This window comes from Ictidomys tridecemlineatus, chromosome 10 (genome assembly GCF_052094955.1).
Source record: "Ictidomys tridecemlineatus isolate mIctTri1 chromosome 10, mIctTri1.hap1, whole genome shotgun sequence".
Lineage (NCBI taxonomy): Eukaryota > Metazoa > Chordata > Mammalia > Rodentia > Sciuridae > Ictidomys > Ictidomys tridecemlineatus.
Genome location: NC_135486.1, coordinates 62,773,818 through 62,788,146, shown reverse-complemented (window position 1 = coordinate 62,788,146; position 14,329 = coordinate 62,773,818). Strand labels below are relative to the sequence as shown.

Here is a 14,329-nt window from a genome sequence, read left to right as displayed (position 1 = left end):
ATCTTGGCAGGTTACACCCATCTCAGGCACTGTGTGGGATCTTAGGCAGAGCTTGAGAGGGAAGCTCACCTGTATCAGGCAGTCAGTACCTGTAGGAAGTGCCCCAGGGAGTTCCCAGTGCCAGACTTATCTCCTTAGGAGGCTACTGTGCGCAACATAGTTCACACACAACCCACAGATGGCTGGTGACAATGATCATGAAAAATTTGGAAATAATTGTATAGGCTCTTGCTCTTTAGTTTCAAAGACAGATAGCACTTTGAGTTATGATCTGTTTTTTGTCTTGGGTTTGTCATGACATTGGAATGCTTTCCTGCCTTCTCAGTGTCCACCTGAATGCTTAGGAAGGGTAATCACATTTGAAAGCTTGGAAAACCTAGTGTTAAGCATTCCCATTCTCTCTGGATAAATTTCTATTACTTAATGGAAGAAACATGTTTTAAGCCATTCACTGAACTTCCAAGATACATAGCTGCTCTTAAGTGATTCCCACCAATTTCACTTTTCTCAGTTATATTATAAAATATATTTTGCTGGGTGAAACCTGTAAACTAGTATAGGGTGACTTCCAGGTTCTTCTTACTTTATCTGTGCTCGTTCCTTGTTAAGTTTCTATGCCATGATCCCCTGGGGTATAAAGGTGATAATATTGCTTTTGTCTCGGAACCTAAGGAGCCATTAAAATGTTCTCAGCAGAAGTGATAGGCCCCGTTGGCCTCTTAGGGAGACCTGAGTAGAATCTGCAAGGAGAAACCCTTCCAGGGTGAGAGACCAGGACACAGTGGTGCAGGCTGCATATGAGGAAGGACAGGCAAGGAGGGGACAGACAACAGAGTTCATGCTCCAAGACAGGAGAGGAGCCATCCAGTGGCAGGGAGCCTGACTTGGGCTGGGTCTTGAAGGGTAGTTTCCTACATGGAGAGAAGAGGAGAGAACATTTCAGCACAGGAACCAGCTCCCACAGTGGCATGGAGTCAAGGCCTGGTGATTTGGAGGGTGGCAAATAGTTTTCTGTATGGAGCATAACATGTAAGGAAGACATGGAAAAATGGGGCAGAAGGGGGCTGAGCCAGGGGTCAGGGTCCTGTGTGACAGGGACAGATGCTAAGAAACCTAAGCAAAGGAAGGCCATAACTTGTGGAATGTCTGCTTCATCTCGCTTTTACTCCCAAAGGTCTAAAAATGGCTCTCACCCTGTGCATCTTGAATATTCACAGCAGCCAGCACCTTTAACCTCTGAGCTCACCCACCTGTTTGTGTTTCCTACAAATGTACTCCAAAGCCTGCCACAGAGGCAGAGGTGTGCTATGCACTCAAGTCACTGTGTAGCTGGGTACCTTTTTAAAAACTGGCTTCATCTTTTGCTCTTTATCTCCACTTGCTTTTGTCAACGCTTTGAACCACCTTGCTCTTAGTTTTCCTTATTTCTGTATTTTTAATTGTGTACCAATAAGGTGTATAGTACAGGTTTAAAAAGAAAAGATTAAGATGTCAGTGTAGAATTAAATGCACACAGAATAACTTTGCACATAGCCCACCAAGGGTATGGCTATTATAATTCAAATACAGCAAGACGCCTGCTTCTCTGGGTTGAAGCCATGGTACTTGTGAAGGCTCCTATTGCCTGCCTTTCCCCAGTTGTATATTTGCATGAAAGCAGACTGCTCAGCTCATAGTAAAGATTTTCTTTTACTTGTAAGTATCAGGTAATCAAGTCCTGGAATTAACAGTTACTATTTAAATAATATCCAAAACTGCAACTCACTAGACCTGGTGGTGCACGCCTGTAATCCCAGCAACTCAGGAGGCTGAGACAAGAGGATCCCAAGTTCAAAAGGACTGGGGATATTGGCTCAATGATAAATTGTCCCTGGGTAAACTCCCACTAGCAAAAAAAAAAAAAAAAAAAAGAAAGAAAGAAAAAGAAAGCAACTCACTATGGCTTTTATCACTGTCTGGGGTTTTCAGGGAGTCCTTATTGTTGCTTTTTCCCATCAACCATCTCATCCTCCTGGTGACTCTGACACTGCAGTGTGGCCTGCCTGAGTCAGCAGAAGACACCCAGTGTTCACTCTTTGAGGTTCATCAACATCTAAAAAAATATTTTAAAAAAATTAAAAACAAAAAGGATTGAGAGCCAGGTGCAGTGGCACACACCTGTGATCCCAGTGGCTTGGGAGGCTGAGGCAGGAGGATCGTGTTTTCAAGGCCAGCCTCAGCAACTTATCGAGACCCTAAGCAACTAAGTGAGACCCTGTCTCTAAATAAAATATAAAAAGAGTTGGAGATGTGGCTCAGTGGTTAAGCACCCCTGGGTTCAATCTCCAGAACCAAAAAAAAAAAAAAGGAAGAAAATTTAAGACAATAGTAATTTCTGACAAGGGAGAGGAAGTAGGATATAAAAGAAGACATAAACTATATGTATAATGTTTAATGCTTTCTTTAAAAAAATAAACTGAAAATATTTAGTTGGTTTAACTGGGTGGTCAGTATATAGGTCTTTATTACACCTGCTCTTCTTAAGTTTCTATGTTCTTTGAAGGGAAAATACTGAAATGTTTGTGATAATGAGCAGCCCGATAAGGAAAACGAGAGCCAAAGCTCATGGACACCTGGTCTATGTAGGCCAGGCTCACCCTCGGGCCTCAGCGTGCTCTCTTGGGCCTAGGAAGTCAGGCCTTAGCTGCTGACAAGGAGCAGGGCATGAGAGCCCATAACCACAAGTAGCATCATGAAATTGGTGCAGCACCTTTGAAAATTGCACTGTCAAGAATTATAAGTTTACAGACATAAAATTCTGGAATTTTCCCTAAAGAAAAAGTATATAAAGCTTTTAAACATGAAGAATTTTATGGTACTATCTATAATTTGAAAAAATGGAAACAATTTTAAGCCTATAAATGAAAGACACTCAAGTAAACTGAGTTATACTAACCATATAGAGTATTATAACACTTTAAAATTATTACAAAGACAGTATCAAAACTAGAAAATACTTTTGGGGGCCTGGGGATGTAGCTCAGTTGTTAGAGTGCTTTCCTTGCATGCACAAGAACCTGGGTTCAATCCCCAGCACCACCAAAAAAAAAAAAAAAAAAGAAATTCTCTTCTAGTTATTTTGAAGAAAATACTTATAGGAGAATGTGTAAAAGATAAAATAAATAATTTTATTTAGCAATATTACAACTATAAATATATATGTTCCTTTGAAAAAAAGACTGGACAAGAATTGACAAAAATGAAAAGCATACAAGTTGATGAAATCCACAAATATAAAAAGTCAAAATTTTTTATTAGTTTTACCCTTTAAAACAGATTGAACTGAATAGGATTGAAAAAATGATCACATGAGAGAAAAATTGATCACATGAGAAGGCTGTTTGAGTCACGTGACTTCCTTATTTTTGAGAAACTATATGAGAATATTCTATGCTGATCTTTATACATTCTGAATTTCAGCCATCAGAGATAGAAATGGAGACTCAGATACACCTATATGGGCACACGGAAGAGGTGACCAGCTTGTGTGTTTGCAAACCGTATAGCATCATGATAAGTGTGAGCAGAGACGGAACCTGCATCCTGTGGGACTTGAACAGGTATGGGGGGTGTCCAACTCACATGTGGGGGTTGTTGGACTCACTTGTGGGGAGGTGGGACTCACATGGAGGGACTCACACGTTGGGGGGGTAGAACTCACGTGAGGGGTGTGGGACTCACATGTGGTGGGGGGTGTTCAACTCACACATGGCTTTTTTTTCCCCCTTGCTGTGCTGGGGATCAAACCCAGGTCACACACATGCACTCTACTACTAAGCTACAGCCCCAGCCCCAAAGACGGCTGTTTTTAATATTGTAGTTCTTACTTATGAGTAAAATAGTACCATTACCTTATAACTTTAAGAATGAAACACATGCCTAAAGTTAAGATTACCTTTTATTAAGATCAAAAGATCAGGTAAGAAAACATGTATGTCTTAATGTAGACACATACTGAGGAAGTCTTGCCAACGACCCACGCTGATGAGATGAGCTGGGTTTGAAAAGCTGGCCAAAATGTTAAACCAAGAAATCACTCAACACAGACATAAGTTCTGCAGATCAAGGGTGGGACTGCTCTGCAACCTTAAAGGTCAGCCTCCATGATAGACAGTATGCTGGAAAAGAGAGCATGTACCCAGAATCTCTTACTTTTATATTCACAAGGATTTGATAGAGTGTTCTTCACCACATAGGCAGGGGGCAAAGCTTCAGAGTGGAATCTGCTTCATGCTGTCTTGTGGTCAGCAGATTGATGGACATCTTGGTGAGTCACACCCATCTCAGGTGCTGTGTGGAGTCACAAGCAGAGCCAAAGGGAAGGTGCACTAGCATGGCGCAGCCCAGTCAGCCTTCGATGCCAGGCCTGTCCCCTCACATGGCTACTATGCACATAGTTCACACACACAGCCCATGGATGGCTCATGACAGAAAAGAATTATACAAATAAGAGAATAGTTCTATTTAGTAATCATATGCAAATTCATGTCTTTTGTTTTTCAGACTGTGCTATGTACAAAGTCTGGCAGGACACAAAAGCCCTGTCACAGCTGTCTCTGCCAGTGAAACCTCAGGTGACATTGCTACTGTGTGTGATTCAGGTAAGCTTGGCCCAAGCCACAGCAGAGGGCTGCCACTCTATTAGGGCATCTACCAGCTGGTTACTTTCCAGGAGGAGCTTCTGTCAGGTCCCTCCCTGCCTGGCCTGAGCACTGTGGACATTGCATGTATTTATGTTAAAATACAATCAGGTCTGAGACTGAGATCCTTGATATAGGCATCAACTTGTACTGAAATTAATGTTGTCATAATTTAGCTGTTTCCCTGATATATGAAAAATTGCATTTGAGCACACATAACCAAATTATTTTCATAATTATTGGAATTTTCTTGGTTTTTGTTTTTCTTTGCTTTTTTTTTTTGCTTCTGCTTTTTAGCTATTGACTTTGTTACCTTCCTCCTATTAGTAAGTACAGTAAACTGAGTTTGAAGACATAATTGGCTTTTATTAGTCCTTCATGACCTGGCAGCATTCCACCTATGAAATAGAAAGACACTGCAGTGAGCTGATTAGGAGCCTGCTGTGCTGGCAGAAGTCTGGAGCAGGCAGAGAGGACTTCCTTACTATGCCAGCTCTGGTGACCCAACCCCTTATGATTGGTTACTGCAAATCTGTTTTTTTTTAAACTAGCCCACTTCCAAGTTCAGTTTGATTATGTGGCACCTGGCTCCAGTGACTCTGTTTGGTTTATTCTGGTCTGTTGGGGCTCAATGGCCTCCCATACCTTTACTCCTGATAAATGAAGAGCATCTGCAGGTAACAAGCCATAAGGGGTGTCTTCCCATTCTGAGAGAGGGCAGTAGCATAGGATAGTAAGTGGAGCCATGATCTGCCTTAAAACTTATATGCAAAAATACATCTCCTGGCCAAAGTCAGGATTTTTTCATGTGTGTATGTTTTTAAAACAGTGCATCTAGCAACAAAGAACAATTAGAAAATGTATGATTTCCTGCTTGGATTTCTGCTTTTAAGGAATTTTTTTAATTGAAAGGATCCTTTGAATAACCATTTGCTTTTGTCTGTCCACTCAGCCTAGAGTATCTTTGACACGTCTGTAGAAAGTGGTCCTCTATCCTTTGTTTACATTTTTATATTGTTTGATTTTTTATGATGCCAAATATATGGTATCTTTCCAAACACCAACTATTTCTTCAATTCTCTACCATTACCTGGGTGAACAACAACACAGCTCATTCACCACTGGAAGTGAGCAGTTTAGGAGTTGCCATGACCACCTGCTTTCAGGTTTAATGACTCCCTAGAGCAACTCAGAACTCAGTACAACCCTGCACAGGTTGAGTATCCCTTGTCCAAAATGCCCAGGACGTGGGTGTTTCAGATATTGCATATTTTTTATTATAGAATATTTACATATATGTGCTGAGATATCTTAGGTGTGCAGCTCAGTTATAAACATTAAATTCTCTTGTGTTTTTATCTACCTTGCACACACAGCCTGAAGATAATTTCGTGCAGTATTTTTCACTTGCATTCTGTCTGTGACCCACTACATGAGGTCAGCTGTGGGATTTCCTACCTGTGGTTGTTGTCAGCACTCAAAAGCTTTCCATCTTCAGAGCCTTTCTGATTCGTGGTGCTGGGCCCACACTTACTACTATAGTTCATCATGAAGGGTAGAAATGAGCAGCCTGCAGAGCCTGTGGGCTGAGGTCCCGAGAGTCCTGAGCATGGCATCACTGTCTTTGTGGAACTGAGGAACACACTGCCTGGCCCGTGGTTTGTTCACCTAACCACGGCACCCCCGACCTTGTCACGGGGGTTTGATGGAGACTCCACTAACACACTGTTGGTGACTGAACAGTTTTAGCCCTGCCTCCCTCCCCTGCATGTGGGGGTGGGTCTGAAAATCCCTGCCCTGGTGACCAGCCCCTTGAGTCATCTCCTTCTTGTAGCAAAAGACAGTGCATCTGAAGGGGTTTTGGAGTTCTGTGCCAGGAACCAGGGACAAAAGCCAGATGTTTATTTTTTATTATGCCACAGATGTCTCTTAGGATTTTGACTGTTGTTGTTTTTACAAAACATTCATTCATTTTTATATTCAAGAACTATAATGTCATCAGTCATGATGAAAGATTTTAGGTGTTCACATAGTTTTTGCCATTCTCAGCTCCATCATAAAATCATGTCATGAAAACATTTTTATTTCCTAATGATCACAGCCAGGGGGAAAACCTTACTTAGAGCTGACCTAGGTAATACCAGTGTGAGCAGATGATTCATAAATTGGCTAATTGTTCTTCCTGGGTTTGTACATTAGCAGCTTTCACTGTGTCACATCCAGAGATACGCTGGACCGGTAAATAATGATATTTATATGAAGTCCTCTACTTTCTTGTTTTAGCAAGGTTTGAAAGTTAGGGCTTACCCTTAGGAAGCCAGATTTTTTAAAGCTAATTACTTCCCTGCTGCCAGCAACAATTCATCTGTGATATTATATCAGCTAGTCAGCTGGGAACTAGAAACAAAATTACTTCTGCTGCAGTTGCCAACTCACAGTAGAATATTCAAGGGTCCCTAGATATCGAACAGGGTACAGAATGATAGGCACAGCTTTTTTCCAATTTGAACAAAAAAGCCTTCTCAACTTCTCTAAGCCCTCTTGAAACACATACAAAAGAAGTCATAAAGAGCACTGGTGCCAGGAGTGGTGGCACACAGCTATAATCCCAGTGGTTCAGAAGGCTGAGGCAGGAGGATCACAATTTCAAAGCCAGCCTCAGCATCTTAGCAGGGCCTTAAGCAACCTTGTGAGACCCTATCTCAAAATAAAAAGTAAAAAGGGCTGGGATGTAACTCGGTAAATTGTCCCGGGTAAATTCCCAGTACAAAATCAAACAAAACACTTTCTAAAAGAGAGGCCAAACTCATATGTAATGACCCAAATGAGACTAGCCCAAGAAGGGAAAGAAGTTACCAGATTTAACCTACCAGAGATCTTGATCCTTTAGTGGATACTATACAAGTAACTTTAAAACTAAAATTAAAAATAAATAAATATAAATATGCTTGTATGTACTTATATGTGTAGTGTGTGTATCTGTGCATGAAATCTTTTCTAAAGTTACTTTGGCAGTTTTATTCCTCCTGATCATACTTCCTCAGTTCTTACTATGGGATATAGTTTTCATAGTGATAAGATGTGAAATTAAATAAATTATGAAACTCAGATTATTTCTGTATTTTTTTATTAAACCATTTTATCACTGGACCAAGTTTGTACTTTTGGACAAGGATGGGCCCGGCCCAGTCCTCTGTCAGAGTGGCTCTACGAAGTAGAATAGTGCTGTTCTCAATGTTCTTTTAACCTCTGTGACAGTGTGTAGGGAGAATAACATGTTCCTCAGGAATGCTCAAGTTTCTAACTTTTTAGTTTATGTGTTACATTATACATGAAGCTAGGTGCCATGGGGGTGGGACATTCAGATAGCACTGTCTTGTATCTTCCATTTCACTTTTTTATTAGAGCTAACACAGAAGTAGAGATCATATTTCTCTTCTTTATTAAGGCAATTAAAATACTTCATATTTAATATAAAGAAACAAATATTGGAAATGCTAATTGATTTACAGACCTTCAATATCACAGATCAAAATGCCCATGGTGTTGTGGCATTATTCAAAATAGCCACAAGGTGGAAACAACTCAAATGCCCTCAAAAACTAGTGGATAAATAAATTTGTGCATGCGTGTGTGCATGTGTGACATGTTATTTACCATTAAAAAGGAAGTTAGTTTTCAGGATGAATCCTGAAAGCATTACTCGAAGGGAGATAAGAACAAGGGGATAACACCATGTGATTCACGTGCACAGGACATGAAGAGTCTCTAGAACAGGCCAGTTCAGAACAGAAAGTAGAGGAGGGTGGGCATGGCCACTGCTCTGTGGCTATGCTTCCTGTTTGGGTTGATGGAGAAGTTTCTGCCACATTGGCGGTGGATGCACACACGCACACTGCTGATCTAGTTAATGCCACTGTACATTCAGAAGGGCTGAGATGCAATTCTGTGTTAAAGCTACTCTGCGCCCACAGTCCCAGGGTCACTTAGATGTCCCACTGCACAACACTGATTTGGAGATGCTATCTGAACAGCATTGAGACACAGGACTCAGTATGTTAGAGAACAGAATGGTGGATAGTCACCCGTCCCACAGGCAGGCTGCATTCATCCTCTCCTCAGGAGCTAATATCTGCTAAAAGTTTTTTGTTTTTTACCCTAAGATGAAGTAAACAGGTGAGTATTAGGTTAGAAGGCTTAAGAAAGTCATTGGTAGGCTGGGGTGTGGTTCAGCAGAAAAGCGCTCACCTACCATGTACGGGGCCCAGGGTTCGATCCTCAGTACCACATAAAAATAAATAAAGGTTTTAGAAAAAAAGGTTTTTAAAAAAGTCATTGGTATTGGTATATATTTGTGTGTGTGTGTGTGTGTGTGTGTGTGTGTGTGTGTGTGTGTGTGTGTATGTATATTTGTATAATTCTGGCTGTTCTGGGACGGAACCCTGGGCCTTATGGATGCTATGCAAGTGCTCTACCACTGAGCTACATGCCTCCTCAGCCCTTTTAATTTAATTCTGAGACAAGGTCTTGCAAAGTTGTCCAGGCTGGTCTCAGTTGTCTTGCCTCCCCCCGGCCCGGCCCCACTGGTAGCTGACAGCCTGAGGCCCCAACATCACTTATTTCTGCAGTGTGGCAGCGATTATGGCCTCTCCCAGCCCCAGGAAAACTTGAAAATAGCTGGTTACTCTGTGGTCTTTGAAAAGAAGGATTTAGTTCAGTAAGGCGTGGAAAAGTAAGATTCCGCATGAGATATTCTAGAGTAGGTTTTCTTTTTTGTAAGAATTTTAGCTCAGGTAATTTTTACTGCAACTTTTTTTCCTTTTTGAAAGTCACATAAGTCACTTCTGATAGATGGTGTCACAGAATATTTCCATCTTTTTTTGGAGACCGCCTGGCATTCCCAGGGCTGCAAGTGCTCAGCTTGGGCAGTTTGCACTGCAATGCTGCAGTTGCTCAGGGATCCGCGGTTGCTCACGGTGTAGCTCTGCCGTGAACTGCCTGCCAACCTGCCCACCTGCCCACCAACCCTGGTCTCTAGGTAGCATGCAGGTCCGTACCATGCTGCCCCCAGACTGCCAAGGAGCATGGCCTCAGGGCCGCCCTGGATATTCAGTAGGCCTGGGCTGTGACTCCTACCTTTAAGTGACTGGGATGATTTGATGTTGTAGCTGGCGGAGGCAGTGACCTCAGGCTCTGGACAGTGAATGGGGACCTCGTTGGACATGTGCACTGCAGGGAGATCATATGCTCCGTGGCCTTCTCCAACCAGCCTGAGGGGATATCCATCAATGTCATTGCTGGGGGACTAGAAAATGGAATTGTGAGGTAAGAAGAGTGTGGACTCAGACTTTTTTATTTGTTTTCATTTGTAAGGATACAGCAACTTTAGAAATTTAGTTCTTAATAATATCTGGGCATATTATAATTTAATCTTAGATTCAGAATCACCTTTAGGTACAAGTTCTTTGGTTATTTCCCACTTCTAAATAATAAAGATAGCTTTAGTATAATTTTGATATTTTGTGTTAACTGTTAAAAGATTAACAGCATGAAAATACACAAAGTTAAAAGTCTTTTATTCCCACACCCACCACTGAAAACTTCCTGGAAGTCATGCTGTTAGTGGATAGTTACATTTCCTTCCAGGTGACTTGTAACAGATAAACAGATGTGCAGGTGTCTGGAGGGGGTGTGGAGGGCACTTTAGTTGACTTTACTGCATGATGACTTTTCCCTCTAGGCTGTGGAGCACATGGGACCTAAAGCCCGTGAGAGAAATCACATTTCCCAAATCAAATAAGCCTATTGTGAGGTAAGATCTCCCCCTTTGTTCCCTGTGATTTGTGATGGTATTTTTGTTAGATCTTAGAGTATGCCAACATAAAGAAAGAGGTGCTTCAAGGCTTTGTGAAGGCCAGCCATTCCTCCCACAGGGCTGTCAGGAACCCAGAGCAAGAACCACATTCCCTGCCCTGGGAGCTTACGGCCTGAGGGTCCCCTGGAAAGTCAGGCCTGGCAGTGTGCCTGGTGGGCCTTGGAAGGCGAGGAACTGTACTTTCTTACTTCCTTATTTGCAAAGTCCACAGTGGCAATGGCTTGCTGTAGGGGTACATTTGACAAGATTGGCAAACAACCAGTTACTCTTCGCTGAGCTAACATATGTGACTTTAAAAACTCACGTGGGGGCTGGGTTGGTGGCCCAGTGGTAGAGCACTTGCCTAGCATGTACAAGGCACTGGGTTCGATTCTCAGTACTGCATATAAATAAATGAATAAAATAAAGGTCCATCAACATGTAAAAAAATATTTTTAAAAACACTTAGAAATGAAGCCATTCACATTCTACTTTATTAAATTTATTTTCACTGTCCTAAATTTAAAGTTTAATGAACCTAAATTACTTATTAATGTTAGATTTTTTTTTTTACTCTTTTATCTGTCAGGGAAATAAAATATATTTTTAAAACAATCACTTAATTTTTAAAAGGAAACTATACTGCTATTATATTTTTAAGGTTTTCCACACCCAAGTTTGTGCTGGGTAGGTGGTAGAACAGGACCAGGCAGGAAAGAGAAGGGAGGCAAAGCAGGGACCAACTCGGCCAAGCTCCTGGCCCCGCTGAAAGGGAGGCTTCTCACACTTGTCCACAGAGTGACTGTGTTAGATCTCTGCAGACCCCTGGGTTGTGGGCACACTTGATTTGTCCCTGCCACTACACCTCAGCAATGTCAAGAAATATAATGTATCAATGGGGTTTGCTTTTACAGCCTTACGTTTTCTTGTGATGGCCACCACTTGTACACAGCAAACAGTGATGGGACGGTGATCGCCTGGTGTCGGAAGGACCAGCAGCGCATGAAGCAGCCCATGTTCTATTCCTTCCTCAGCAGCTACGCTGCTGGGTGAACGGAGGGAGCTATGCCTTCTCCAGAGCACCTCAATTCCAGGGGGATGGTGGGCTTCACCAGGGCAGGAAGGAGGCTGAGCCTGCAGAAGTGGATGACTAGGCACACCCTTCAAATAACCACACATCTAATCATCTGCACAGAATCCCAACGCCTCCCTGGGCCCTGAGAGGCGAGTCCCATCCTCATCGACGGATGCTGCAGGAGCTGTGTGATGCGTACCAGCCAGCTGACCGAGGGCTCGCGTGGTACATTGTACATTAAATCATGTTCTCAAAGTGTTTTCCTACCCAGGTATTCTAAAGAAAAAAATCAAGGTCTCCCTTAAAAAGGGCCAATAGAATTTCAGTTGGCTAGCTAGTTATTTATATAAGACACTCTAAAAATTATATTTGAAAAGTTTTCTGCCTTGAGATACCCCTACCCCTGACACACCCCAAAAACTGGAAAGAGAGAAAGATAAGATTTTTCAGGACTCAATAAATTGCTTTCTTTGAAAAGCAGATAATTCAGTAGGTGCCTCTGCACCAAGCATTCTGTGGACTATCAGAATACTAAGAGGAAACTCCTAATGAATCTCAACTTCAGACAGTTTTTGCTGGTTGCCACCTCAGCTCAAGGGAGAAACAGAATTTTTCGAAAGCCATGAACAAGAATATGGTCATCTTCAATTTCAGACATGTCCTGTTTCTTCATGAAATTTTTACTTAAAACCCATAACACTAGATATTGAACATCCTTAGCTAAATCATTAAGGATCAAACACAATGGTGAATCTTTTAACATCTGCCATTAGCAGTGCCATTTACAGAGCTTTGAACACCTGTGTGGGGAAAAGCCTCTGCTATGCAGGTGAGCACAGGCATCATGCAGCTGAGGTAAAGCAGCTCACCCAATCTGCAGCATGAACCGTCTTCCCCAGAACAGAACCACAGAAGTAAAGGAGACAGGTTGCTGTCCTTTAAACAGAAGCAGAGTGATTCTTTAGGAAGCCATTTTCACTGCGTTACAAATAACCTCTGCCACCTGAAAATTCTAGGAACAAGAGAAAACCATTCCACAGCAGACTTACATAACGTGAAGACGCAGTGCTAAACATTTTGGAGTAGTTCATCTCTGCCATGCAGTGAGTGACAGCTGTATTTTACTTGCGGTGCCGCTTTAGTGGCTTCAAAAATTGCAAAATAGGCTCAAAAATATGTTACCATGGGATAAAAATGTATATTCCTGCCTGAGAACAAATTGCACATTTGTTTCAGAAATTTAGTTCACATGATGTTTACAGAACTGCTTTTGTAACTTCCAGACTTTCTAAAACATTCTGCTTAAAAAACATAAAACACAGTTCCAGAGTCTCTGCTGGGAACTAAGCACAGGGCAAGGCCCATGGCCTGCGCACTTTCAACCTCAAACGTTGAAGTCATGGTTTGCACGAGCCAGGTGTCCATTCTGAGGTCCATGTGAGTGCAGAGATGAGACTATTCCTATTCACATTGAAGTGATTTGCTTTGTTTAAAAAAAAATTGCAGCTATTGTCTAGCTTCCATTTTTTTACTGAGAACTTTAAATTACTCTCCTATTAGAATAGGGTTGCTACTTGGTCTTTTGTTTTTAGTGCTGGATTTCATCATTTATCTAAAGTGGAAATATGCAAAATAACTGGTCTTGTTACGAGTGCAATATATTCTATTTTTATGTAAAAATAAAAATTAATTGGGGGGATTATTTATTCAGCATGGAACCTAATATGTATATGTTGGAAACACTTCCTAATGTGCATGTTATAACAAACATTCCTGTAAATTATCACAAGCTCTGTTATCTTTGTATACACTGCCACTTCAATTTGGGAATAAATTTCATAAAAATAGGTATTACCTATCTTTTATAGGACTTACGACCAGATCTCAAATCAATGGCTTTTTGTAGGGAGGAAGGGGTGGAGTGGGTACTGGAGATTGAACTCAGGGACTCAGCTACTAAGCCACATCCCCAGCACTATCTTTATTTTATTTAGAGACACGGTCTCCCTGAGTTGCTTAGTACTTAGCTTTTTACTGAAGCTGGCTTTGAACTCAGGATCCTCCTGCCTCAGCCTCTGGAGCCACTGGAATTACAGGCACGTACGACTACACCCATCTCAAATCAGTGGCTTTTTAGGTTCTCTCTGCAGTTCCCCTATAAATTTCTATCAGTATAAGAAGATAAAGACAACTTTTAGGCTGTGTTTGTATGTTAATGGTAGAGCGCTTGCCTACCATGTGTAAGGACCAAGGTTCAATCCTCAATACCATACGTACGTACACACACACACACACACACACACACACACACACACACCCCACGAGAGAAAGAGACAACTTTCATTTCTTAATTGTGTGGGTTTTTGTTTTGTTTTGTTTTTGTTTTACTAAATGTTATCTTTCAAGCTTTTCTACCCTTAAATGAGACATCAGTCCCAAGACAGGCTGTTTATTTTAATGGGAAGAACATCTGTCCTGCCCCCGTGATATATATGTACCGTGAGCCCCTGCCACATGCCAGGCACTGTTCTAAGTGCAGAGGATTTGGTGTTGCAGTGTCTCTGCCATCTTGGAAGTTGCAGGCTGGTGTAGAAGCCAGCAGCAGTAACATAAGCAGCACACAGTATATGCAGTTAAAACCATGGTAGATGCTCAGGGTGTTGTAGAGTCAAGAGTATCCAAAACACAACAGGAAGAACTCAAGTCAAATGGAGGTGATCT

The 14,329-nt window shown here is 41.8% G+C and overlaps 1 protein-coding gene across 4 annotated transcripts in view; it reads left to right on the top strand.

The window, feature by feature from the left end:
• Positions 1-13,455, top strand: part of Lyst (lysosomal trafficking regulator) — a 152,773-nt gene extending 139,318 nt beyond the window's left edge. For all 4 annotated transcript variants that reach the window (XM_005320356.5, XM_040278134.2, XM_078023088.1 and 1 more), the window contains 5 exons: positions 3,460-3,599; positions 4,543-4,640; positions 9,848-10,004; positions 10,420-10,491; positions 11,448-13,455. In XM_005320356.5, coding sequence (XP_005320413.2) covers positions 3,460-3,599; positions 4,543-4,640; positions 9,848-10,004; positions 10,420-10,491; positions 11,448-11,586 — 606 coding nt within the window. In that variant the 3' untranslated portion in view covers positions 11,587-13,455. The remainder of the gene's footprint in view (positions 1-3,459; positions 3,600-4,542; positions 4,641-9,847; positions 10,005-10,419; positions 10,492-11,447) is intronic.
• Positions 13,456-14,329: the final 874 nt, after the last annotated feature.